The 25603-nt window shown below is 48.6% G+C and overlaps 1 protein-coding gene across 3 annotated transcripts in view; it reads right to left on the minus strand.

Annotated features, from left to right (window-relative positions):
* Thsd4 (thrombospondin type 1 domain containing 4) overlaps positions 1–25055 on the minus strand; it is a 517345-nt gene extending 492290 nt beyond the window's left edge. For 2 of the 3 annotated variants that reach the window (XM_055621782.1, XM_055621780.1), the window contains exons 1-2: positions 24860–25055; positions 1305–1406 (exon numbers count right to left, since the gene is read on the minus strand). In XM_055621782.1, the coding sequence (XP_055477757.1) occupies positions 1305–1333 (29 nt within the window). In that variant the 5' untranslated portion in view covers positions 1334–1406; positions 24860–25055. Of the gene's footprint in view, positions 1–1304; positions 1407–14677; positions 14750–24859 lie in introns of those variants that run through there. The other variant, XM_055621781.1, reaches the window with a different exon arrangement.
* Positions 25056–25603: the final 548 nt, after the last annotated feature.

Below are 25603 nucleotides of genomic sequence, written 5' to 3' on the forward strand. Positions count from 1 at the left end.
ACCGACCCTGATTAAATAATTTTTAAAATGCATCAGTTTATTAGACCAGGCTGGCCTTGAACTCGTCACTCCTGACTCTATTTCCTGAGTACTGGGGTTATAGCCTTGTGCAACCATGCCCTTTATTTGCTAATGAGAGTCCCAAGCACCCTACCAACTGAGCTTCAGCCCCAGCTCCCTATCAGCTTTTTTTTTTAAGTTTAAATACAATTCCCTGCACAGATGTAGCCCATGGCAGCTCAGTGTCCGAGTGGGTTTCCCTAGTAATGGGAACAGGGACTGTCTCTGACATGAACTCAATGACTGGCTCTTTGACCACCTCCCCCTAATGGGGGAGCACCCTTACTAGGCCACAGAGGAAGACAATGCAGCCACTGCTGACGAGACCTGATAGGCTAGGGTCAGATGGAAGGAGAGGAGGACCTCCCTTATCAGTGGAATTGGAGAGGAGCAGGGAGGAGAAAAAAGAGGGAGGATGGAATTGGGAGGGAATGAGGAAGGGGGCTACATCTGGGATACAAAGTGAATAAACTGTAATTAATATAAAAATAATAAAATAAAATAAATACAATTCCAGTAACATGAATTACATTTCCAGTGTCCAGGGCCCTTATTGTGAGTCTGCAGATTATGCAAGTCTGTGTCCTTAGTATCTTATGCTTAGTATCTCTGAGAACTGATTTTCTAATGTGCAAGATAAAAAGACAGTACTTGCCCACCTTACCATATATGCATACTTAAGATGGGAATCGGGCTTTTAAATTAAAGTAGAAATTCATGGACGTTTTGAGCACAAGGGAGAAGGATATTAATGATACCAGATAGGTTATGTCAAATGCTAAGGGGGTGTAAACAAGATTACTGGCGGTCATAGGAGACCACAATACTTTTCAAGTTTCTTGGGTAATTCTGTTACATAAGTTATAATAAATACTCACTGATATGATCCCATTATTTGTCTAAGACCAAATTTTGAGTTGCAGAGTTTCCCAGAAAACAGCACAGCTCAAGTGACCTGGACTGCTTCCTACAGTGTGTAGCCACTGGCTACACTGGAAGGACATTCTGACTGCAGACAACTGCCACGTGGACGGTATCAGATACCAGTGATACACACAACCTAAAGGCCAGTTACTTTAAGAAGCCACGTAATCAAACGCAAATACCAACTCCATTTTGGGCCAAGAGGATATGCTCATTTAGTTAGATATAGACGGATCCCAGAACCTGGCCATGATAGGCAAGCTGACACCACAGAGCCACGCCCCACTACTGGTTTTGGTTTTAAGAGGTTTTCTGCTTACCTGAGACAGCTTCTGAAATGGAAAACCATGATGCTGCGGATCCTAGCAAGGGCTCCTCAGAGGTGTCCCCAGTTCTCTGCAGGCTCAAGCGGTTTTCAACAACTAGAGAAACAAACATGGTTATATTTTAGCATCACTTGCTTAGAAAAATTCTAGAGCCCAGACAGATAAAGAAACTGGGATTAAACAAATATGAGAGGGCCAAAAACATGGCTGAGCAGGTTAAGACACTTGCCACTAAGACTGCCAATCTGACTTTTATTCTCAGGTCCCACGTGGTGGAAGAAAAAAAAACTAACTCCTACAAGTTGTTTTCTGATATCAGAAGGTATGCCTTGTCAACACATACACATACACACACACACACACACACGCACACACACAGAGAGAGAGAGAGAGAGAGAGAGAGAGAGAATAGAAGATATTAAAAGAAAAATAACACTTCGAAGTTATGGTGACCAGGGTTTCCCAGTTGAAAGGTGATGCTGAATGAACAAGAGGAAAGAGCCTTCCAGGACGCTCAGTGTGGCCTAATTAGACAGCTAATCTTCATTGGCAAGTTGAGGATATTTGAATCTCCTAGAGAACACACCTCTGACTATACCTGTGGAAGCATTTCTGGAGAGTTTTAACTGAGGAAAAAATGACCATCCTGAATGTAGGTGCCATCACCCACGAGCTGTGCTCCCAGACTGAACGCACAAAGGAAACAGAGAAACCCAAATGAACACCAGCATTCATCTTTATCTGTCTGTGAGCGCTGTATGTGGTGGTCCAAATAAGAATGGCCCGATAGGCTCATGTGTTTGAAAGCTTGGCCCATAGGGAGTGGCCTGTTAGGAGGTGAGGCCTTGCTGGAGGAGGTGTGGCCTCACTGGAGGAAGTGTGTCACAGTTGGGGCGGGCTTTGAAGTCTTATATGCTCAAGCTAGGCCTAGTGTCTTTTTTCACTTCTGCTGCCTGCAGATCAAGACGTAGAACTCTCAGCTTCTTTTCCAGCACCATGTCTGCCCGGGCAGCCCCATGCTTCCCACCAAGATGATAATGGACTAAGTCTCTGGAACTGTCAGCCAGCCCCAACTCAATGTTGTCCTTTACAAGAGTTGCCGTGGTCATGGTGTCTCTTCACAGCAACAGAAACCCTGGCTAAGACATCATGTGACCATGAAATCTCTGTCATGGTCATGCCTTCCCTATCTGGATGGACAATATCCTCTCAAACATGGCAGCAGACCACGCTTCCCTTAAGTTGCTTCTATATTTGGTCACAGAAATAAAACAAGTTACTAATGTGCCAATCCACAGCAGATGATCAGTACAGTCCTTTCAGGATGCTGTCCTCAGGCTCTGGGGTGATGTAGGGGTGGATTAGGCAAACTGCACTGGAAAGCCAGTGGCTTCTGAGTGGCTACCCAACCAGAGAAAGTCACTTGTCATGTCTCAATTTCAGTCTCCCGACTGTATAGTATGGTACAAGGTTTGCCTAAGCATTAAAAGTACAGAATTCCTGACACGAGCTGTGGCACAGGTAGACCTTGAAAAGAGCACTCTAAATGAAAGAAGTCAGACACAAAAGAATACACATCATACGACTCCCTTTACAAGTAGTATTGAGGCTAGAAAAACACATAGAGTCGATGAGGAGCTGCCAGGAGCTGTGGAGCCAAGAAGAGAGGCGCTCGTGGGGAAGTACCCCATTTGTTCCTGGGTTGACTAAAATGTACTAAAACTAATACCGAGAATATATCAGAAACCATTAAATTATTGGTGAAATATGAGTTATATCTCAATAAAACCACTTTAAAAACACTGCCTAGGGCTCAGAATATAGCCCAGAGCTAATTTCTTGTTTACCACACACAGGACTTCCGGCACACAAACAAATGTGCCTAAAACACTGCAAGTAACAGCGGCAAAGAGATGGTTCATCCGGCGGAATAGTTACCCAGCATGCACGAAGCTTGGGCTCCACCGTGGAAACCAGGGCTCGCACGCCAGCATCCTAGCGCTGGGTGGTGGGTTCAAGACCGTCCTCAGCCACTTGGTAAGCTTGAAATGATCTTGGCATGTGCGAGACAAACAAGACAAAGCAAGATCTCTCTCAGGTGGTCATGAGGACTAAACAAGGAAACGTGAAATATCTGGCCAGTGGCTGGTACAGAGAGGCCCTGATTGAAGGGTGGTTCCGGCGACGCTCATCCAAAAAGAAGCAAAGTGACGCTTGAGTGTGCCACCACTGCAAGATTAAGTAGGTGGAACTCCTCACCTGCAAACTGGGAGGACTGGGGGAATGCAGTGGGAGTCGAGGGAGAAGAGGATGGCCAACCCCTGCTCCTTACAGGAAAGAAAGATGCTTAAAGCAAGACTATAAGGTGTCGGGGGGGGGGTCCTCTCTCACACAAAGGCAGAGTTTTCAAAGATTGTGTGCTCCACATTCTTCCTAGGACTTCAGGGGTGAAGGATGACTTGCAAAGATTTATTTAAAAAAAAAAAAGATAATCATGAGAATTGGACAAGCCTATTCACAAGGGAAAGAATCCAGATTTTAAGTTACCAACAGCCCTTTCTGGGGTTATTAAGAAAAAAAGCCTCTTAACTGTAATCACTCCTAATTGCCCATCAGCAGCTCATGAAATTACTCATGGTACTGAAGACCCTTCCAGTCCTGACTTGACTGTCAGCCAGAAGTTGCATCGTGATCCATCAGGAAGAAGGCCAGCAAACCACATCAGTTAAAAGCCTCTCTGAATCCCGGCATAGCCTTCTGCCTGTGGGCTACAGGGCAGGTACGCACCAAGGCAAGGCCCTGAACTCGGAAGGCAGAGCAAATTTGGCCATGTTCCTAATAACCACTGGCTAATAAACATTTACTCAAAAAGCAATATGCTTCATTCCCCCCCATAGTACTATGTCAGGAGATAGGAAGGCATCAAGATTAACTTACAAGGACAAGGACTGGAAACCTTTGATCAACATAATATAATAAATAATAAATACGAGGGACAAAATCTATAATAAAATATAATATACAAATTAATATAATAAACTATTAATTAGTATATTATAATATAACGTATACTATAAATGAAATATATAATGTGCAATAAATATAATACTAATAAATATATAATAGATAAATATAAATTTTATATATACTATATAGTATATACTGAACATAAGGGACAGGAGAGGAGGGTGGGGCGCTTTGTTAAGGACCAATGAAAAGGGCTCTAGTGGCCTGGGGTCATGAACATATAGCCTTCCTCACCAAGCCCAGTTTCAGCGATGCTAGGACTGAATGCAGGCTCCCAGGCATGTGGGGCAAGCACCTACCAACTGAGCCAGCTCCTAGACACCCAGAAAACGTATAAAATTATCCACACAGGTTGAAAATAGCCTCACAGCCAACCACTGTTGAGGCCCCATCCTGATCTCCTTCCGTGTGCAGCGTGCTGTAAGACATTCACCCATTAGAAGGAAGGCATCTGCTTGCATGCCATTTAAAACACGGCTTCTCTCATTTGCGCGTCACTCCTTTAAAATTCATATTTCGAGTATATTTTATGCGGTCACATAATACATTGATAGGTAAAAAAAAAAAATAAGTAGCCAAACACACTGAAGTTGAATACACTCTTGACTGATAGAAAAAAAAAAAAAATAACTGCACAATGTTTAAAAAATGGAGGACACTATGGTATGTCTTTTGACTAAATTCTTGGTTTTAGTTTAAATATGGGGTTTTGAGACAGCCTTACTATCTGATGATGCAGGCTGACCTTGAACTTCTGATCCTCCTGCCTCCGACTTTAAAGTTCTTGAATCCATGATGACTAGCTTTTCGTCAGATTTGACTGGTCATCCCTATGTCCCCTGACAGAACTGTCAGCTCTGTCATCTCCTTGGGGTCCACACTGACTTCCATGGAGTGTCTTCTATTTAACCAGCACAGCTTGTCTGACTGTGGGTCCCTATCACCCACGGGGATGGTGGGGTTAACTTTGTGAGTCATGACCAGCATTACTAAAGGAAAATGAGAAACACCAGCACCTATCACACATAGGGAGGCGTGCCTAGCTGCGGTTTACAGTCAAGCAAGTTCAAAGTCCCTCTTAGGAAGGCCAGACCCAGCGGAGGATTAGAACTATGATTGTGTGGAATAAAAAGAGAGAGAGAGAGAAGCCCAGCAAAGCCTGTTATCTAAGACCCTGTAAAGCAGCAAGGAGCTGATTTTAATGAGATGGACAAGAAAGGGCCATTGTTAGCTCTGGGGGAGGGGAGCCTGGTAAAATGAGGTTCCCCTGAAGATACTTTGGCAACTGTGTGCTGAGCCATTGAGTAAACAAGGGCTCCATGGGGCTGAGTCTCCTTCTGAGGTTTGCTCATGATTTATAACTTTGACATTGAACACAATGTCTAACAATGGAGTTTCTGTAAGAACGGACACTCCCCGGGGACTGGAGAGCTACCTTCTCTCAGATCCAGTAAGGCTGAAGAAGTCGCCTGGTTTGGTTCAGTCACAGTCCTCATACCCTGGGAGGCCACAGGGCTTGATACAGAAAGGATAAACAGCATCAGGGTAGACCCAAGCCAGCGGAGTATAGATGCCAATGTGCCCTGAGCTACGACACAACGACACCATCCTCTACCGGGCACATTTTTCCTGCTTTGTCCTCCAGGTATGAACCAAGCTCTTACCTGACTCATTTGGTTCTAGAGAGGTGGGCCTGCTCAGCCCCTCAAGTCAACACCAGAGGGGACCAACTCTGGGCCCTGTCCTCCACCCCTCGGCCCTGCCTCCCACACACATGCCTGGAATGCACACAATGCAAAGCAAACACCCAGGCAAACAAACGAGCAGTCCCTGGGTATAGGAAGTGACTCACAAGCCAAGAACCTGGGTCAAGGATTTCAGAATGGGCCTGGCTGTGTCCCATCTACCCGGGTCTCCGTGATTGGGGAAGCTGAAGAAGACTGGAAAACATCTTTTGCTAAGCACCTTCAACAGGACACAGCATGCTATTCTCAAACAAACTGGGAAACCAACATCTGGATGGGAGGGGGTAGGGAAAGGGCTGGTAGTGGATGAAGCTCCCAGAGTCATCAAGGAGCTTAATTTGTTTGGAGTAGCTAACCCTTCCCTGCAGAAAGGAGACTGGCAGGGAGCGAGAACTAAGTGTCCAGCTGTGCTGTGGCAAGCTGCAGGGTGAAGACCAAGGTCTAGGGCCACTGGAAGAAGACGGTCCTGTCCAGAGAGGTGACATGAGTGTCTCCATACCCCAGCTGAGAAAACACGGAGGATGGAGGGAGCTTTGGTGGGGGAAGGGAGAAAGCTCTGGAAAAAAGTGGCTGAAGGCAAAATGCAGAAAACACGGCCTTACTTTTTTTTTTCTGGGAAGCCTGTGCGTAAGGTTAACGGGCTACCCTGAGCAGGCGGAGGGAGAGATGGCCTTCTAGGCAGTACAGCCTGCAGCCTGCAGCCTCCACGCAGCCAAGCAGTCGTTAATGCAGCCTAACCCTCAACTATAAACGCTTTAAAACATTCTAAGAATTCCTCTTTTTTTTTTTTTAACTAGACTGCATAGTTCTCAAGAAGGAACTTCGTAGGTGACAATGTCATATTGCAAAGTCAAAAGGTCAAAAGGCTGGGCATGCCAGCAACAGTTAGCATTAACTGTTAATTAATTAGATAATGAGAAGACATGCCAGCTTAGGGGCATAGAACCTTGAGAGAAGGAACTCTTGTCTTTGAACAGATATCAGACATCATCTGCCTAGGCTTGCTTCTCAATAGAGAGGAAGCTTCTGAGGGCAAGGGACTATAGTTACCTTTACAGCAATCCCACATTCGGGCACCCTGCCGGGGAGAATGGTTCGTGTGATAAAAAGCTGGATGAACGCTAAACACGGCGTGCTGCTTTTGGAGTAGTGCACAGAGATAGAGACCATAGCCCACGTCAAACGTCTTCCTCAATTGTTATCCACCTTACTTCTTTCCCTTCTCTTCCTGTGTGTGTGTGTGTGTGTGTGTGTGTGTGTGTGTGTGTGTTTGTTTTTTGCATATGTGTCTGCATCTATATTGAAGGACCAAGATTGATTAGTGGAATTATCCTTGATTAGTTGCCCCCTTTATTCACTGGGGTGGGGTTCCTCAATCAAACTCAGAGCTTTCCAATATAACCTGTCTTGCTAGCCAGCCTGCTCAGGAAAGCCCATCTCTGACTCCCAAGGCTGGGATTACAAGCAGGTGCCACATACCTGTCATTTCACATGGGTTTCTGTGGATCCAAACTCGAATCCTCCAGCTTGTGTGGCGAGTATTTAACAGCTGAGCCATCTCTCCAGACCTTTATTTTCTGAGACAAAGCCTCCCACTCAGCTTTGAAGCTAACCTTGTTGGCTACCCTGGCTGGCCAGCAAGCTCAGGGGATCCAGCTGTCTCCAGGACTGTGGCTACAGATCCCTTTACCTATGTGAGTGCTGGGGATGAGAAGGCAGGACTTCATCCTTGCCACCTCCCCAGCCAGGGCTCTGTGGACCAGAGAGAAGGACTCTATCTTATTTCCCTCTAGATGCTACTGTGTGTGTTCTGCAAATGTCCACAGAGAGCCCTGGGCATGGGCAGACGGACTGAACATGGCAGATGCAGACATACGCTGTGTCTGTGCAGGCTCGGACCAATCAACCCGTCTCCAGGCAGTCATGAATCCACACAGCCCTTCCAGACATCTTGCGCCAAGCCACGGGGCACACACAGGAGCTGACCTGGCCACATTTCCAGCTCACCTCCCCACTGGACAGAGGGCAGCCAGAGGCATGTCCCCCAACCAGTTTGTCCTCGGCTGATGGTCTTTCTTCGCACCATGTCATAGGGCCCATCCCTTTTTCCTCTGTCACTGGCCGGCAGAACTCACTTCTTCCCATGGAACCCCACACTGCAGACTGGCTAGCTCACCCTGAGCAATGAGGAAACACAGGATGGGAGCTAGGAAAAAGTGTGGAGATCTCTTCAAACTCCCTGGCTACTTGGAAGCAAACACATTGCCACGGGCTCTGTTCTTCACCGAGAGAAAATACCCTTGCGGCTCCTTCCTCACCTGGAGAAAGCTTAACAGCATAGACTGCACCGTCTTCACAGTCATTAACACTGCTGTGGTTTTAGGTTTGTTTTCAATCCTAAAAGGAAAACTTGTTTCCCAGGTAACTAGGGAAAATATTCAAGTACCGAAAAACCAGGCAGGCAGGATTTTCAAATCCACGAGCCATCTGTGCCGGCCTCTGCAGTGTCCCTTTGCTCAGCCTCAGAGGCGTCAGACCAAAGCGGGAGGGACTTTCTCCTGCTTCAGCATCTGACCACAGAAGTCCATCACCCTGGTGGCATTATATTAGTCTAAAGTCTCATATAAGGAACTCCAGTCTAGCAATGGTCACCTTGTGTCATCATGACTTCCTCCTCTTTTCTGAGTCCTGCTTGGCACATGCTTGGGCACAGCAGGTACCCATTTGGGTGACATCCAAGTCTAGTACTCAACCTCACCAGAAGGCTCTATTCTTCAAGGCAGGGGATCTGAATAGCAGCTGTGGTCTTCTCTAACAACTGCTAAATGTTTCTGAGATGAACGCAGTGGACCGCTTTCTCCACCAGAGCCCTGAACACCCAGGAAACAGTCACGATGGGTTCCAGGGGACCTTCCCTAAGACTCAGTCACTACAGGCTGATTCCAGCCTTTCCCCCAACTCAGAAGATTCTAATCTTCTTCCAAAAACAGCCCATACTGCCCAGGTTGTGGCTGTCAAAGGAAAAAGAGCAGACTCCTCCAGCTGGGCTCTGCATGGGGCCTTCAACAGTGAACTCTCTCATTTCTAACATCTATGTGTGCTCTAGCCACTCTGGCCATGGATGAGGAGAGTGTCGGTTCAGGCCCCCTTTCCCTTCTGACTCAAGGTCTCAGTCTGCCTTTTCTTCATTAGAATCTACGTCCCACTGCCTACAATGGCCCTTTGTCATTCTGTGGACTGTCTGTGTGTATGCACACACACATTCATTCCCATCTCTCTCTCCTTCCCTCCCTTTCTCTCTGTGTGTGTCTGTCTCTCTCTCTCCCTGTGTCTGTCTCTCTTCTATGTGTGCCTGTCTCTCCCTCTGTGTGTCTGTTTGTCTGTCTCTCTCCCTCTGTGTGTGTGTGTCTGTCTGTCTCTCGCTTGATCACTTGCTCTCTGTCTCTCTTCCCTTCCCTCCCTCCCTCCCTCTATGTGTGTCTGTCTCTCTCCCTTTGTATGTCTGTCTCTCTCTCCATCTATGTCTGTCTCTCTTCTTCTGTGTGTGTCTGCCTCTCTCCCTCTCTGTGTGTGTCTGTTTCTTGCTCACTTGCTCTCTGTCTCTGTCTCTGTCTCTGTCTCTCTCTCTCTCTCTCTCTCTCACACACACACACACACACACACACACACACACACTAGGGAAGGAGGTTCATATACATGTTAAGAGTACAAAAACAAATTCCTAAAGAGCAAGTGACACATTCACTCTCAAATGGATCTTGGTGGAACTTCAGAGCTGAGTGGGACATGGACTACACGGATTTTCTATTAAGGGAAAAACTATGTATATAAAATTGTACATGTTCCTGGATGTCTATCCTCACTGCCATCTTAAAAACTGGAAAAGAAAATCATGCATGTTTATTAAGAGAAGTCAAAAACCTATAGAGATAAGTGACCAGAAAAGAACTGTCTTGCGATCTCATGTCAAATGGCTCTGAGGCCTCCTGGCACTCAGCATCAACTACACATCCCCCAAAGAGCTGAAGGCCCACATTCCCTGGTTTGCTCCAGTCAGGGGAGGTATAAGCTGTGCTCTGCCCGGCTTGTTCCCAGCCAGCTCCGGCCTTGAGTCTAAGATCTCTCCCCCAGTTCCCTGCATGCTTGCTCATGACCATGAGCCATAAATCAGCTGGGTCCGCTTTCTGTCCTCAGTGTTTCCGAGTGTCAGGGGAACGAATTTGCCTTTTCCTGCTCTGCTCCTGAGGCCTGCGCCTCCAGGTTTGTGTTACATCGTTATTTTTTGTTTTAAGTGACAGAAATCTGGCTAATGATTTGTAGCAACCACAGCTGTACCCTGTCCTCTGGAAACTTTGAGTGGCCCTTCAGAGAGAAGCAAAAATTGAGCAAATTAGACTTGTGCCCTTGACACGATCCGTGACAGGCCAGCATTAGGTCAAGCTGAAATCAGGTGATTAAAAGATTAAGCCAGTACCAAAGAGATGTGCAGCACAGAGACTGAGAGGGCTTTGAAGGAAACTGAGCTCAAGAAAAACAACGAAAGGAAACTGAGCTTAGGAAGAAGAAAGCTGTTAACAGACCCTTTGCTTGAACCCCATCAGCACGCTGTGTCTCCATTCACATCTGTCTCCCTTTACAGGCTCACTCTAGCATAAGCTGGAAAAATTGCCAGCAACAGCACAGGCGTCACAAATGCTGACCACTGTTCTCTCGTTCTGACCTCTGTGGCTGGGTGTCACACTGAGCTCCCAGGAGCCCCACATCTCAGGCCCTACCCTCCCATCAGCTCCTAGTTGCCTCCTGTTGACCTCAGAGCAATGAGAGAATGGTCACCAGCGGCACATCCAGCCCTGGGCATCAGCAGGGACGTGGCCCTGTCTCCAGAGGATGGAGCTCGGCAGGTCCTCTGTGAGCCCCCCCCCCCCCCCGTGTCTCGGGCCCAGTCTTTTTCCAGCCCTGTCTTTCCTCTGCACTCTCTCTGCCACAGCCTCTCCTTCATACCTTTTCCTCCCAGCCTCATCCAGCCCATCCACTGGACTGTTTCTCTAACTCCCACACACACTTCTCCCACAACTCCAGTGGGCAGCTGACGTGAAGACCCATTGCTATACAAGCATGCAGATGAAAATCAGGACTCCCGGGACAGCGGGCGGCATGGCAGCACATCTGTAATCCCAGCATCTGGAAGGCGGAGACCGGGAATCCCCAGAGGAAGCTGACGAGATTGGTTGAGTCTGTGTATCCCAGGTTCAGCTGGAAACCCAGCTCAACAAATAGAGTGGGACAACGGAGGAAGACACTCAGCACCAACTGCCGCCTCCACATGCTCACATGTGCACGTTTGCAACCAGACACATGTGAACATGCACACACTCACAGGCACCCAGACACAGATGAACGCCTGTCGCCATGACTTATGTCTGTCTCTCCAACTGCACCACTTCTTCCTCATGTAGACCAATGTGCTGCAAAGGCCAGCTCCTCCTCTATTCTTCAAAATCATTTTCAGAAGTTTGACCATGAGCTTGTAATGGAGGCAAGAGGACAGCAGCCAGAGGCTAGCCTGGGCTACATAAAGCGCTTGTCCCAAAAGTTGAAAATGGACTGTGATGGCTCTTGAGTTGAGGTTGTGTCCTACGCTGCATTTGAAAACTTTGGGACTGAGTCCATGCGAAGCCTTTCAGCCCTGCCTGCTCTCTGCTGTCCTGGGCCTTCACCAGCTCAAATACTGGATCTTTCCTTACAGTTCTACAGACACCTGTGGTTTGAGTTGGGTAACTTGTTGCATCTTTGATCTGTTGTTTCTATCCTGCCTCTACGCTCCTCTGCAGTCCATCCCGTAAGATCTGATTTCAGTTGTTATGTGTCTCACTTCTAAAAATTCCATGCAGGATTAAAAACTTAGACATGAGACTAGGAACTATTTTTAAAAATTGGAGAAATACTGCATAGCATTGGTATGAGTGATGATTTTTTAAAATCTGATCCTCAAAGCACAGGCAACAAAACAAAACAACCATGAACAAGATTACACCAAACACAAAGGCAGCTGCAAGCAAAGGAAAAAGGAGCGGTGTGAAAAGACAGCCTCTAAGCTAGGAGAGAATGTTTACAAACATCTCACAGGGGATTAAAACCTAAAACACGAAAAGAACTCAAACAACTAACAGCAACAACAAACGAACACTGAAAAAGTAGACTAGGGACCCTGTTAGATGGCTCTCATAAGAAGAGTGCAGATGTTTGCTGTCCATAATCATCAGAAAACTGAACTTGAAAGCAGGGATGAGTTTCCAGCTCACACACGTCAGGATGGCAGTTGCTAGCGAGTGTGGCAGGAGGTGAAACTTTCAAATAATACTGGTGGGGGTGGGAGTTAGAGCAGTGGTAATAGAATACTATATGAAATTTCTCAAAAAATGTTAAAGAAGTTTGGTGCAGCAATTCCTCTTTTTGTATTGATTCTTAAGTATTTAGTCTGTTTAGTGAAGAGATGGGCTCTCAGGTTCACCGCAGCATTCCTCCCAATAACCGCATCGGGAAATGAACACAGATGCCCTTGACCAATGGATGGAGAGAAGAAATGCCCAGTGGAATAACCGCATCGGGAAATGAACACAGATGCCCTTAACCAATGGATGGAGAGAAGAAATGCCCAGTGGAATACCACTCAGCCGTTAAAAGGGAAGGAAACCTTGTCATTTGGGACAACATGGATAGAATTTGACAATGTGAAATAAGCCAGACACATGAAGGCATACCCATGCTTTCAGTTACCTGTGGATTCTAAAACAATTCAACTCGTGGAAGTGGAGTGCAGAGAGATGGTGGTTAAAGGCAGCAGAGCAGAGGCAAAAGGCAGAGGTTATGGAAGAGTCCAGAGTGTCCTTGGTGCTTACTCTATTGCAGAGTTTGGTGAGTAGTTAATGATAGCTCAGTGAATAGTTTGTAATTGCTCAGTACACTTCAGATGTCCTCACTATAAAAAGTGACAAGTATCTGAGATGAAGGAGAATTAGCTTGATTTAAACATTCCACTTTGTACCGTAGAATTAGAATGTTTTATAACTTGTTGATTATAATAATTTTAACATTTAAAAATAAAATTTTCAGGGCTTAGTGATATAATACTCACTTATCATGTGAAAAGCCCTAAATCTAACCCAGCATTACACAGACAGAGATAGAAGACTGGCATATACAGAACTGACAGACAAAAAGGCAGAAAACATGTGATGATAGACAGACAGATAGATGAATGACAGGTAGATGATGGTAGACAAAGAGATAATAGATTGATTTACAAGTGGAAGAATAGATCCATAGATAGATAGATAGATAGATAGATAGATAGATAGATAGATAGATATAGAAGGTAGGTAGATGATTGGTGGACAGATAGATGATAGATTGATTTATGAGTGGATAAATAAGATAGATAGATAGATAGATAGATAGATAGATAGATAGATAGATAGTAGATAGCAGATAAATATTTGATGGGCAGATAGATTGACAGATAATTGATGGATAAGGGATAATAATAGGGAAAATCTCCATTTGTTGAGCCCTTTTCTTCTATCTCTTTACCAAGCTCTTTTTTCCTTTCTTGCAAGCATATTGATGACTATTTCTTGAGGCACTTTCATGATGGTGGTTTCTGAACCTTTATTGGGTGTCTCTCACATCTTTGTCAGCCTAGTGTTGGCCTGGACCTATTGTCCTCTTCTGTTCAGCAGAAGGCCTTCCTGGTTCTCGTGACTGATTCCCTGCTAACCCTGCACATTGCAGACATTGTGCTGGGAACAAAAGTCTTAGTTAAAGCTTCCATTTAATTGTCTTCTTTAAACATACTCAAGTCAGGGAGGAGCTTTTCCCTCACCAGCTCAGCTGGGGACAAAAAAGGGGGGGAGTTATCCATACTCCTGGGTAGGATGGTTGTGGTTCCTGCTCTCCAGCAGATCCCACAAGCATTCCCCTGCTAGGGGGATAGCAATGAAGCCTCGTACATGCCACAGTTCCTCATGTGGCCTCCACTGAGTCCACAGGTGGAGGCAAACAAGAGATGATGCATGACCTCATTTCTGTGGACGGTGGGAAGAGGCCTTATGAGAACTTTCACGGAAGGGAAGGATATCTTATTGCTCGGTAAGGGTGAAGGCCAAATGTTCACGCCTGTCTCAGTTGAGAAACATTCCCTAGAAATGATCTAGGTAATCACTGTTCATTTAGCAATGAAGAATTAGTGGCACAACAACAGACAATGGCTACTGGAGGTCAAATGGTAAGCCAGTGCCAAAGGAGAACTCAAAATTTAGGCCCATACCTCCAAGAGCATGTGTCTGTACACCAAAGAGCTCCCTGCCCAAGAAGAACACCAGCCCCCTGCCCAACAAAACAATGAAAAGACTTCTCTGGCCAAAGGACAACAGCTGCCTCCCTTCACATCCTGCCAGCCCCCAGGCCAGAAAGTACACATGGCTATGTGCCATCGCCCCCTAAACAACACAAATACACGCTGGCTCAAGTCGATTTCCATCCAACACACACAGCAAAAGCAGGTTTGGGAGCCAAGAACCACAGCCTCATATTCACCTTCAGGGCTGGTGGTCTCCCATCTGGAGAGAATCCTGCTTTCTTGCCCATAGGAATCTCTGAAACCAAGATATACCCAGGAGCTGGGGAGATGGGAGCAGCCAGCAGGCCAGGCAGCCCCTCCCGACTGGAGAGCTGGATCCCGGGTCTCTGGAGCTGGGGCCTCTCTTCTGGCCCCAACCAGCAGTTTGCACAGAGCTGTGTTTTGTCCAGTAAGGGAGAGCTGGTGACCCGGGCAGGGAACTCAGCTTTCCAACAGTCTTTGTTTTTGTTTCCATTTAAAAAGGTTAGTGACTTTATTGCATGTGGAAAGAACCAAAGAAACAAGCTCAAAGAGTCCCAGCATGTTTTTGGAGCTGACCAAAAACAGGACTTTTGAGTCTAGTTGGAAGGAAAGGGAACAAGTCTACCCTGCATTACCACGTGCCAAACACAAGCCTGGGAACGCCTTCTGTACCGTCCCCGGGTAGGTTCAGCCAGAATCAAGTCCAAATTCCTTACCACAGCCACCAGGATATCAGGAGTCAGGCTACTGTACTCCAGGATCACATACAAGGGACCAGTGTGTAAAGCACATTTCCTTTCAATCAGGAACTAAAACACGATAGAATGTATTCATCTGGCAATATTTTAGGATGGCTGGTCCATCGGCATTCCCATCACCAATAGCATCTGTGACTGCTCAAGTCCCCCCTATAAAATGCCGTGCAAGTGGCTATCTCATGTAAATGGAATGGTATTTGCCTGTGATCTATGTTCATTCTCCTGCCTGTCCATTTGAAACCACACCTGGGTAATGCCTCATAAAATGTACATGTTGTGTAAATGGACACTGTAGCATATATCTTCAGTAGATAAAGACAAGAATTAAGGTTTGAACATGTTCAATACTGATAGAAATTTTTAAAAAATATTTTCAGGCAGTGGTGGAGCATGCCTTTAATCCCAGCACTCAGGAGGCAGAAACAGGATGGTCTCTGAGTTTGAGGCCAGCCTGGTCTACAGAGAGAGTTCCAGGACAGCTAGGACTATACAGAGAAACCCTGTCTGAAAAACAGAAACAAACAAACAATAGTCTGCAGCTGTCTGAATCGTAAGAGGATGTAGCGCACTACCGAAATCATTGGCTGCTAAGAACTTTGAAATTTTGTATTTTTGATTCACTACAGTAACTACTCAAAGTAAGACAACTCGTAATATGGTGACCGCCTCAGTTGGTATAACCCAAGCTCATAAATAATCAAACATTTTTGCTGGAAATTTATGGATTGAGCTAGACTCTTAGGGACACTGAACACCTGTAATTTTGTGGACTTTCTGGGACACTGCTGTGGTCTAAACGTCAGGTGTCTATCCTTCTATACACTTGAATTTGGTCCCGGTGTTTGTGGGACCTTTAAGAGGCGGAACCTTTCTAGAGGAAGTAGACTACTGTGGGCGGACCCTGGAGTTTATAGTCTGGCTCCCACTTCCTGTTCTCCTCCTGAGACCATCCAGCTTCCCGTTCCTGCTGCTGCCCCTCCCTCACCTACTGCCACGTCTTCCTGGCCAGGCTGGAATCATCCTCTTCACCCATAAGTCAGATCAGCTGTTCCTCTCTTACACTGCTTGCCAGGTATTTTGTTATGGCGACAATACAAATTACTCACACAGTCATCCTTCCTACCACTGAGAAAGTTTTCAATAGTGTGGCAATCTAGACGAGGGGTCAGTAAACTCTAGTCCATGAGCCAAGCCTGACTGACTACTTTTTTTGGGGGGGTGGGGGGGTGGGGCAGGGAGTGGTGGTGGTGGTGGTGGTGGTTACATTTTCAAACGGTTGAAAAACAACAGAGAGAGAGAGAGAGAGAGAGAGAGAGAGAGAGAATGTGATGTCACATGTGAAATGGATGCTGGGATGATGAAATTGCCATCGCAGTACCCATAGAGAGTTTTGAATAAATTTTATTTTATTTGTGTGTGTGTGTGTGTGTGTGTGTGTGTGTGTGTGTGTGTGTGTGTTGTGCACACAGCTCCCTGGCAGAGTTTAGATCCCCTGAAGCTGCAGTCACCCGGTGCGGGCACCGGGACACAAACACCATTCCTCTACCAGAGCAGCAAGGGCTCACAACACTGAACCAGCCCCTAAATAAAGTTTGATTAGACTGCATCAGTGACCTTTATGGACTACCTGTGGCTTCACGCCTGCTCAAAGGGCAGCACTAATTAGGTGCAACAGGGATCCATGTCCGGCAAAGCCCAGATGTCAGCTCTCTGACCCCTTGTAAGGAACACGCTGCCGACCCCTGCCTGATTCCATCTGTCACCCGGTGGCACAAGCCAGGCTCCAGACACAGCGAGATGAGGACAGCAGGGGCAACCTTGTGGCTTCTGACAGAGCAAAGGAACCACCACAGCACACGGAGAGGAGGCCATGTGAAGAGGTGCTGTGGACTGGAAGCAACACAGAGCTCTGCGTGGGGAAGCAAGCCTGCGCACAACTGTCCTCACGGGGGAGGGGCTCACTTAGGAGGACCAAGAAAGCACTCCCATAAAGCGTAAATGACCCCCTGCCTTTACCCTCTCTTCCCCTCAGTTCCTCTGAGCCCTGCCCCTGAGTCCAGGGACTTTCACCCGGGGTCTCCCGGGCTGTTCACCGTGGTTTTTAAAATGACTCTCCTCTCACCTGCCTCTGCCTAAGGCTGTAGAACCACAGTGCTCTTAGGCAGAAACACCATCTCCCTGGCCTGTAAGACAGACAGGAGTCTTCATGCTCGTGAAAGTGCACAGCGGGCCTCTCATGTCCACTTTAATGTGAACGGGCTCCCAGAGGCCCGTTGCTATTTTCTCTCAAGAAGATTTGTTCTGATTATTTTTGATCTTCTGTGTGTGTGGCAATGTGCACATGAGCGCAGGCGCCTCAGGAAGGTCTCTAGGAGGCCTCACGCACTGAGGCATTCCTCCGGCCCACGCGTTAGAAGTCTTAGTCCCCAGGTGCTAACGCTGTTGCGAGGTGGCAGAAAACGTGAGAGGGCGGGTAAAGGAAGAAAGGCCCCATGGGACTCAACCCTGGAGGCATACGGAGGAGGATCCGGCCTCCTCATCTCTTTGTTTTTTGTCCGCCATGAGGCGAACATCTTCCTGTCCTATATGTTCTTACCATGATGTATGTACTCTGGTGCCACAGAGAAAAAGCAATGGAACCAAGCAGCCATTAGATCTCTGAAGCCATGAGCCAAAACAAACTCTTATTCCTTAGAGCTGATAGCCTCAGGCATCTTGTTACAGTAACAGGAAGTTAACTAACACAGTGTTGTGCACAGACACTGAGTTATCTCCACTACCTTTCTAGTCTGTACAGAGATTATTGGCCCATTTCACAAGAGAACAAACTGATGCTGTTCAAAGCCATACAAGCGGCAGCTGGGTCTGGAACCCACACATTTTACAACATGGTGGTGTGCCCTGGTGCATAGACGGGACTGGAAGAGAGTTGGGGGGCATGATGAACACAGGATGCAGAGCATCAGTAACACGTGTGGACACAACCTTCCTTCAGGGAGCCTCTGTGAATACTGACACAGTTTCCTCCTTGGAATTCAGAAAGCCCCCGCCCTAAAAGGGGTCTTCCTGTCTGCTAAGTGAAGGGTGTTGAGTTCCTTCAACCAGAGCCTGGGTAAGAAGAGAACAAGGAAGAAGTGAGTAGCTGGTAAGCCGTCTCCTGCTTTGGTGCTCGCACAGGCCTCCAGCTCGCTCTCTGTGGGGTTCTTGAGTGCCAGGGGTCAGGATGACCACCCACTGACCATATGGCCTGGGTCTGATTCCAGAGCAGAACAAGAGGTATAAACAATAAAGAACAGCAGATTGGGTGCCTTTACTGCTACATGATTGTTGAGATTAGGGAAGAACAGAAAACACTCTAGCTCCCAACACAGCAGAGGGAAGGGCTATGGAGACCATCATTAGCCTAAGGAATGGGAACCAAGAATGTTTAAAAGGGGACCTGGAGAGGGGGCTCGGCAGTTAAAAGCACGTGCTGCTCTTTTCAGAGAACCGGAGTTCAGTTTCCAATACACACATCAGCGGTTCACAACTGTAACTCTATCTCCAGGGGCCCTGACACTGCACACACACGCACACACACGGAAATAAAAACAAACTAGCCTCCTTATAATTGTTTAAAAATGGGAAATATTTGCACAGGCCCATGTTAACTAAAAAGACAAATGTACATCAGCTAAGTTATAATAGCTTGAACTGGGGCTGGGGGATGGCTCGGTCAAAAAAGTGCTTGTTGAACAAGTTCGATCAGCTGAGCTCATGTCCCCAGCACATGCATAGAAGGTCTGGCTGATTGCCCACTCAGCGTGTCGGTGCTGGGACTGCAGATGCCGAGCGTGCCTGGGGACCGCCGGCCAGTACAGCCGAATCGGTGAGCCCCCGGGATGAGGAGGAGCCCCTGTGTCCTGGCTAGGTTCTTTTGTGCGTTGTTTTGGGTTGGGTTGGGTTGGGGTTTTTTGGTTTTGGTTTTTGTTTGTTTTTATCAACTTGACACAAGGGTCATCTGGGAGGAAGTAATTTCAATTGAGACAATGCCTTCATCACATTGGCCTATAGACAAATCTGTGGGGCATTTTATTAATCAATATTTGCTGTGTGAGGGCCCAGCCCACAATAAACAGTGCCAATCCTGGGCGAGTAGTCTTGGGAGGTCTAGGGAAGCCAGCTGAATTACCCAGGAAGCAGCATGACTTCTGCTCAGGTCCCTGCCTCCAGCTTCCTGCCTTGAGCTCCTGCCGCAGCTTCCTGCCTTCAGCGGTGGAATGAACATGGCCCACCAGGATGTGCGAGCCGAGTGAACCCTAACCTTCCTAAGCTGCTTTTGTGGTGGCGCTCAACAAAGCAACTGACGAGGGCACTGGAAGACATTTGAGGAAGACGCCTATCATCAGACTCTGGCCTACACACATGTGCACACACACGAACATGTGTACACACGTAGCACGCAGACATACCGAAAACATATATAAGCATATACACAGGAAAAACAAATCATTAGAGGCAGCCGGCATATATCTGCATATATGAGAGACAGACAGAGTTTTGCTTTTTAGTTATCATTCACTAAGCGGTCTGTCTGTCCTCAGAATATCTGTTTTGGAGCCAGGTGAAACTCAAATGTCACCCACTGTACGCTAGCTAGAGGAGTCTCCGCTGTCAGAGCTAAGGCACAGCATAATGTCTGGCTGACCTTGGAGGACTTGAGTTCACATGGGTAAAGCCAGCTCCTGATTCAGGGCTCTGTGCACAGCAGCTCCCGGCCCTCAGCTGTCAGAGAGCTTTTCCACTTGAAGCAGAGTAAAGGCCTGCGTCTGACTAAGGCGTCCTAAGGGAAGCAGGCGTGAAAAAGAGTCTGTTCCAGACTCTCCATGGAGCCAAAGGCTGCACTGTCAGTACACACCAGTAATGAGACTTCAGATCTTATCCCCACAGGGCTGGGAATATAGCTCAGTAGCAGAGCACTTGCCTGGCATGCCTGGTCAGGCCCTAGGTTCAATCCCTGGTACCACCGAAAAAGAAGGAAACAAAACAAGAACAAAAAAAATGTCCCTCAAGGCTCTTCCTGGCTCATCCTGTAACTGGAGCCTCGCTCTCCATAGCTTCCAGGAGACCTCACATCTACTGAGGGGGGGGGGGGGTCGGCCCTCCTAGCAAACATTAGGGAAGTGTAACTTATCAGCATCAACCCAGGGAAGCCGGAATAGGGGGCGGTGCTTGGGTTTGTACCCTGGCCAGGTGGTCTCCACAGCTCCTGATTTGCATTCTTTTCTACCCTCAGCCACTTGGCCTGGGGCTGCTGGGTCACAGCAAAGCTAGCAATGAGCAAGCAGAACTGGCCTGAGCCACCAGGTTCAGGCTGACATCACTCTCCAGCCCACCAGCATTCCATCCAGCTAGCATGGAGTCAGGGGGTAAGGGGCTGGAGGTCTGATCAAAAGGGCAGCAGGAGGCCATGGGGCCAGCAGTGGAGGTGGAACCAGAATTTAAAGCACGCAGGGTCAGGGGTCAAACAAGCCACATCAATCAAAGAGTTAAGTCACTTCACAGAAGAGAGTGCCTGGGAGCCCCTGGAGGAGGCGGCTTCTGTCTCCTGTGGTCTGGGAGTCCAGGGATAGGCAAGGATAAGATAATAGCTAAGACTGAGGTGGCCCCAGTGTGTGCCTGGGACTGCTGGGAGAACTTTAATACGTTATGCTATTGTCATAGCACCCATTTTACAGGGGGGAAGATGGCAGCCCAGCGGTGGAGGGCCTTGTTGGAAGCTCGGGACCAAGGCTGGGACTCGGGAGCCCTGGAGAGCTGTCAGCTCTGTTCTCCTCACACATGCTGCTGATGTGGGAGTAGACAGGACTCCATTGTGGGATACAGTCTGTATCCCAGGGGCAAATGCCTTCTTTGTTTATCTTCCTGGAAATGACAGGCTGTGGAGAAACTGTTTCAGGAGAAAAATCGTGTTCAGTAACTGCAAATCCGCCACTCGCTGATACCATCAGCAACTTTCCAACGAGGTAGCTCCCAGGAGTGGCTGCAGGCCTGGGCAGCAGAAATTAATCATCTCTCTCATTATTTCACCTCAAAGAGAATGATCACAAAGTCAAGGCCCACGTCCATCTCCACGGTAGTCAGACACGTGGCTGTGTCCCTGCTACAAATCAAAGGAGATGCCCAGCTTTCATCAGATGCCTGCAGATAATTCCCCTGCCATTTCCCCCTGGGACTCAGAGGGCCATGGCCTAAAGGGTTAACATCTCATTTCCTCCTGTCTTTCAAGCCTTAATCCCCATCCTGAGCTGGGCACATTCCAAGCCCACCTGGAGCAGGTCAAGACCAGCCCCCAGCCCATGGCTGGTCCTTCATTTCCCCTGGCAGGAGATTAGATGAGGCACCATTAATCACTCATTACCTCTGACTTCCCTGCTGGCCAGACCTCGGGCAGCCTGCCAAGGGCCTGGGAAGGTGCTTGTGAGCTGTCCAGTGCCACCCTTCCAGGCACAAGACACAGTGGCACAAGCCTGGCTCAGGACTCCATGGACCACACCCGGGCAGAGGAGAACTGCCTGGCCTCCACCTCAAGTATACTGGAGGCTCCAGAGACAGACCACAGCATCCTCTGCTTAGCTGAAAGATGAGGGAAAGAAAGAGGAACGAACTAAGAGTGGCAGCTTTCCCCAAGACCAGGGGCCATAACCACTGCCTACCCAGTGCTGTGCTCTTCAGGGAACCCAGGGGGAACCTGGACAGGAAGTGGAGAAAGACAAGCTGTTTGCTGGAGGACTCCATAGTACAGCTGTGTGTTCAATGGCTGGGCTTCAGTATGGGGCCTAACAGTCCTTCAGACAAAACTCTGCACCTGACTGGAAGAAAACTATATGCAAGTTTGTTTGTTTAGTAAGTACCCACTTCCGTCAAGCACTGATTCGTTAGAGTGGACAGCAGAGAGGGGAAGTAACACTGTATCAACACTTTGCTAAGGGGCTTTATCCCATGGTTACATGTGAAGATGGGGCTGGGAGGTGGGCAGACAGAAAGTGTTGTTAAATGAGTCTGACAGCGCCACTCTAGGGAAGGAGAGTGGCTGTGGCTAGCCTGGCCTCTACTTTCAGGTAGGGCGAGAATGAAGTTTCAAAGACTTCATTCAAAGGCCCTTAAAAAAAAAAGTGGGGGCTCTCCTGAAATCAAAATTCTCCACTACTCACTCCTTAAGGTCAGAGTTAAGGCCTCTGCTTAAAAACAAAAACAAGCATAGTGATACATGTTTATAACATCAGTGCTGGGGCAGACAAGCACAGGCGCATCCCTGGTACTCAGACTGACATCCTATGGCCTTCATAACCGTGTATGGACTCTCACTAAAGTCTCATTCCTGGTTCAAAAGGCAGCGTGGGCCTGAGGTCTCCCAAGCTATATGTGCTTAATAGTCAATTTCTCCCTCATCTGTGTCTGCACATGGATATTCTCTCTCCCTTCCTCCCTCCCTTTCTCTTTCTTTCTCTCCTTCCCTCCCTCCCTGCATTGTTTTGCCCGATACCCTCAACCCCCCTCACCCTACTTGCCCTTCCCTTCTTTCTCCCTGGGTGGTCATTTATCAGCTACTCTCCTTGCAGGCCCTGGAGGGCAGTGATGCTGTCTTGTTCAGTATAAGGCCTGAGCACACAGTAATGGTCCCTGGCACACAACAAATGTTCAGAAGTATTTGCTGGAGAAAAATTAAATGGAAGTGAATACTGGAGAGCCATTGCGAGTTCTCACGAGGAATGATGTCGGGAAGTCAGAATTTCAGGAATAATGATCTGTCAGCATGAAAGAAGATGGATTAAAATGAAGAGAGCCACTCATGGCTTCGGGTCAGGAAGGAAGATTGTTACTGCGATTTGGACATGGTTTAAGGTAGGGGCAGGAAAATAATTTGAGATATCACAGAAGAATATGGAAAGGGCCTTGTGAAAAATGGGCAATGCATGTAGGGAATGGGACAAGGATGCTGGCGTGGGGAGGAGGTGCACCTGAACACGGGTGCCAATAGTCAATAGGGATAAAAATGATGCCAGGAGAGCAGTGTGAAGGGTAGAGAAGGAAAGAGCCATGCCCAGACTCAGTAGGTAACAGACAAGGTTGCTAAGCAAAACCAAAAACTTCAAGCCCTGATCTTCCTCCAAAACTGTTTTCTGCTTTCCTTCTTCACATGCCTAGAGCGACTTCCTTGTGGCACGGAGGAGTAAGAGTGAGACCAGACCAGTACCCGACCCTGGGCTGGGCGTGGAGGTCACGCAGCACAGTCATCCCCATGACTCGAATGCAATCACTGGGTCAGTGGTGGCTCTTCATAGTCTCATCACCCAAACTCATTTTCCAGGCTGGACCTCTGGGACTTCCCTGCTCCAGCCGTGGAGGCTTAGAGGAAAGTCCCGGGACTCTCATCTGCTTCCTCACATTAATTTCCGGGGCAGGACTGTGTTTTCCAAAGGAATTCAACTATGGTGCCAACAAAAATCTATAGGAATTGAGTAGGGCTACCACCTAAATCACATTTTTAAAATGTTTGCTCTTTTGTGCACAGACACCAGTTAAGATTCTCTCCCGTCCTGCAACGGCAGCATTTCCATCTCTACCAGGTCAGGACTTCAAAGACTTGCAAGATGACACTAAGAAGGGCAAGATCTCAGCTGATGTCCAGGTGTCTCGGATGCAAAGGACCCTGGAGATGATACTTTCTGTGAGTTCTGGGCTAGTTCACTTACTCCAAATTCTAATGAGCTTCAGCTCCCCAGATCCTAGGCTTCAATTCACCTTCTGCCTGCAAAAGGGCGAGACACTGTCTGGCAAAGGGTGCACTTTTTAACAGCACGGAATGCTGCTGGGCTGCTTAAAATCTCCCTAGACCCATAATTCCACAGGAAAGTGGGCTCCTCCAAACCCTCTTCCCACGACACAGCGAAAAGTGTTTCTAAGAAAAATGTAACTTCGGTTCCAAGTCTTTCCCACCCTCAACTGATGGACAGCTAACTGCAGTCACGGTCAGGGCCACACGCAGGTACACGAGCTGCACTTGAACAGAAGAGCAACAGGTCCACCTGGGCTAGCGATGACTATCCTGCCCCGGGCACCGCAGAGGCTTTCCAGAAGCTAGAATGCTGGAGGCCCAGGCGGGGGCTCGGGAGATGCTGACTCTCCACCGTCCCAGGACGGCAAAAGGGGCAGCGCCGGCACAGGGGCGCAAGTGCAGCGCGGAGACTCAGAGTGCCACCCTGGTTTGAGCACACCTCAGGAGGGCCAGCTCCCGCTTCCCCCAGCCCCCGGTGGCCGGGCCCGGAGTGGAGTCAGGGCTGGAGAGGAAGGGCAGAGCAGGCCTCCAGGAAAGGGGAAGGGAAAAGAAAGAGGAGGGGAGGGGAAGGTGCGCAGGAAAAAGAAGAGGTAAAGGGGAAAGATGAAAAGGGAAAGAGGAAGGGAAGCGAGAGGGGAGGGGAAGGGAAGAGGGGGAAACAGAAGAGGAAAAGAAGAAGGGAAGTAGGAAAGGAAGAGGAAACAGGAGGAAGGAGAAAGGGAAGAGAAGGAAGGCTGCGGCGGGCCCGACCTAGCCAGGCGCGCCAGCCCGCGGGCTGCCGGCTCCGGACCGTGGCGGGCCGGGCTGCGCCGTCTGCTCACCTGGACTGGTCCGGAGCGGCCGCGGCTTCAGCCCCGCGTGCTTCCCGAGCGCTGCCGCATGGACGGACGGCCGCCCCGCACGGGCTCCCGCGGCGCCCCGCTACGTCGGTGCGCGGGCGGCCAGCGAGTGCCCAGCGCGCTCGGTCAGGCGCGGAGTCTGCGGACGGAGAGCGGGGTCCGCGCGCCCTGCCCTCCCGCGCGGCCTCCCGCTGTCACCTCCAGCCGCCCCTGCCGCCCCCTGGTGGCCGCCTAGGGGAGAGCTGGCCCCGGCCCACCTCACCACCCGGGGATTGGGGGCCCTCTAAATCCGTGATCCCGAGGGACCCCTGGAGAAGGGACATCCACCAGGAGACGCAGGAGAGGGGAGGACTGTCTGACAGGCTAGAGGGCTGGAGAGTGGTGATCATGGAACTGCGTCCCCAAAAGGAGAGCAAAGGGGAAGGCAGTGGAGACTAGGGCCTCCTTCAGCTTCCTTCAAAGGCTTCCTTCAGCCCAGCCAGCATCACTGAGAGCGGCAAGGACAGCCTTGAGTATTGAAGAGCAGCCACTTTGGCGTTGAGGCTGGTTTACAGTGAAGCCTTCCTTTCCGGCCTCCAGGGTTGAAGGGCATTCCTAAGAGAAAACCTCCCGGCGAACCTGGACACCGCATGCCCTCCTGATCTAAGGTCCTCAGGCGTGGCCTCAAGCACCTTTGCCTGCGAAGCCATCGTGCTGGTCTCACTCCCAGTTTCTTGAGTCCAGACA

Source organism: Psammomys obesus, unplaced genomic scaffold, assembly GCF_907164565.1.
Source record: "Psammomys obesus unplaced genomic scaffold, mPsaObe1.curated_primary_1811, whole genome shotgun sequence".
NCBI lineage: Eukaryota > Metazoa > Chordata > Mammalia > Rodentia > Muridae > Psammomys > Psammomys obesus.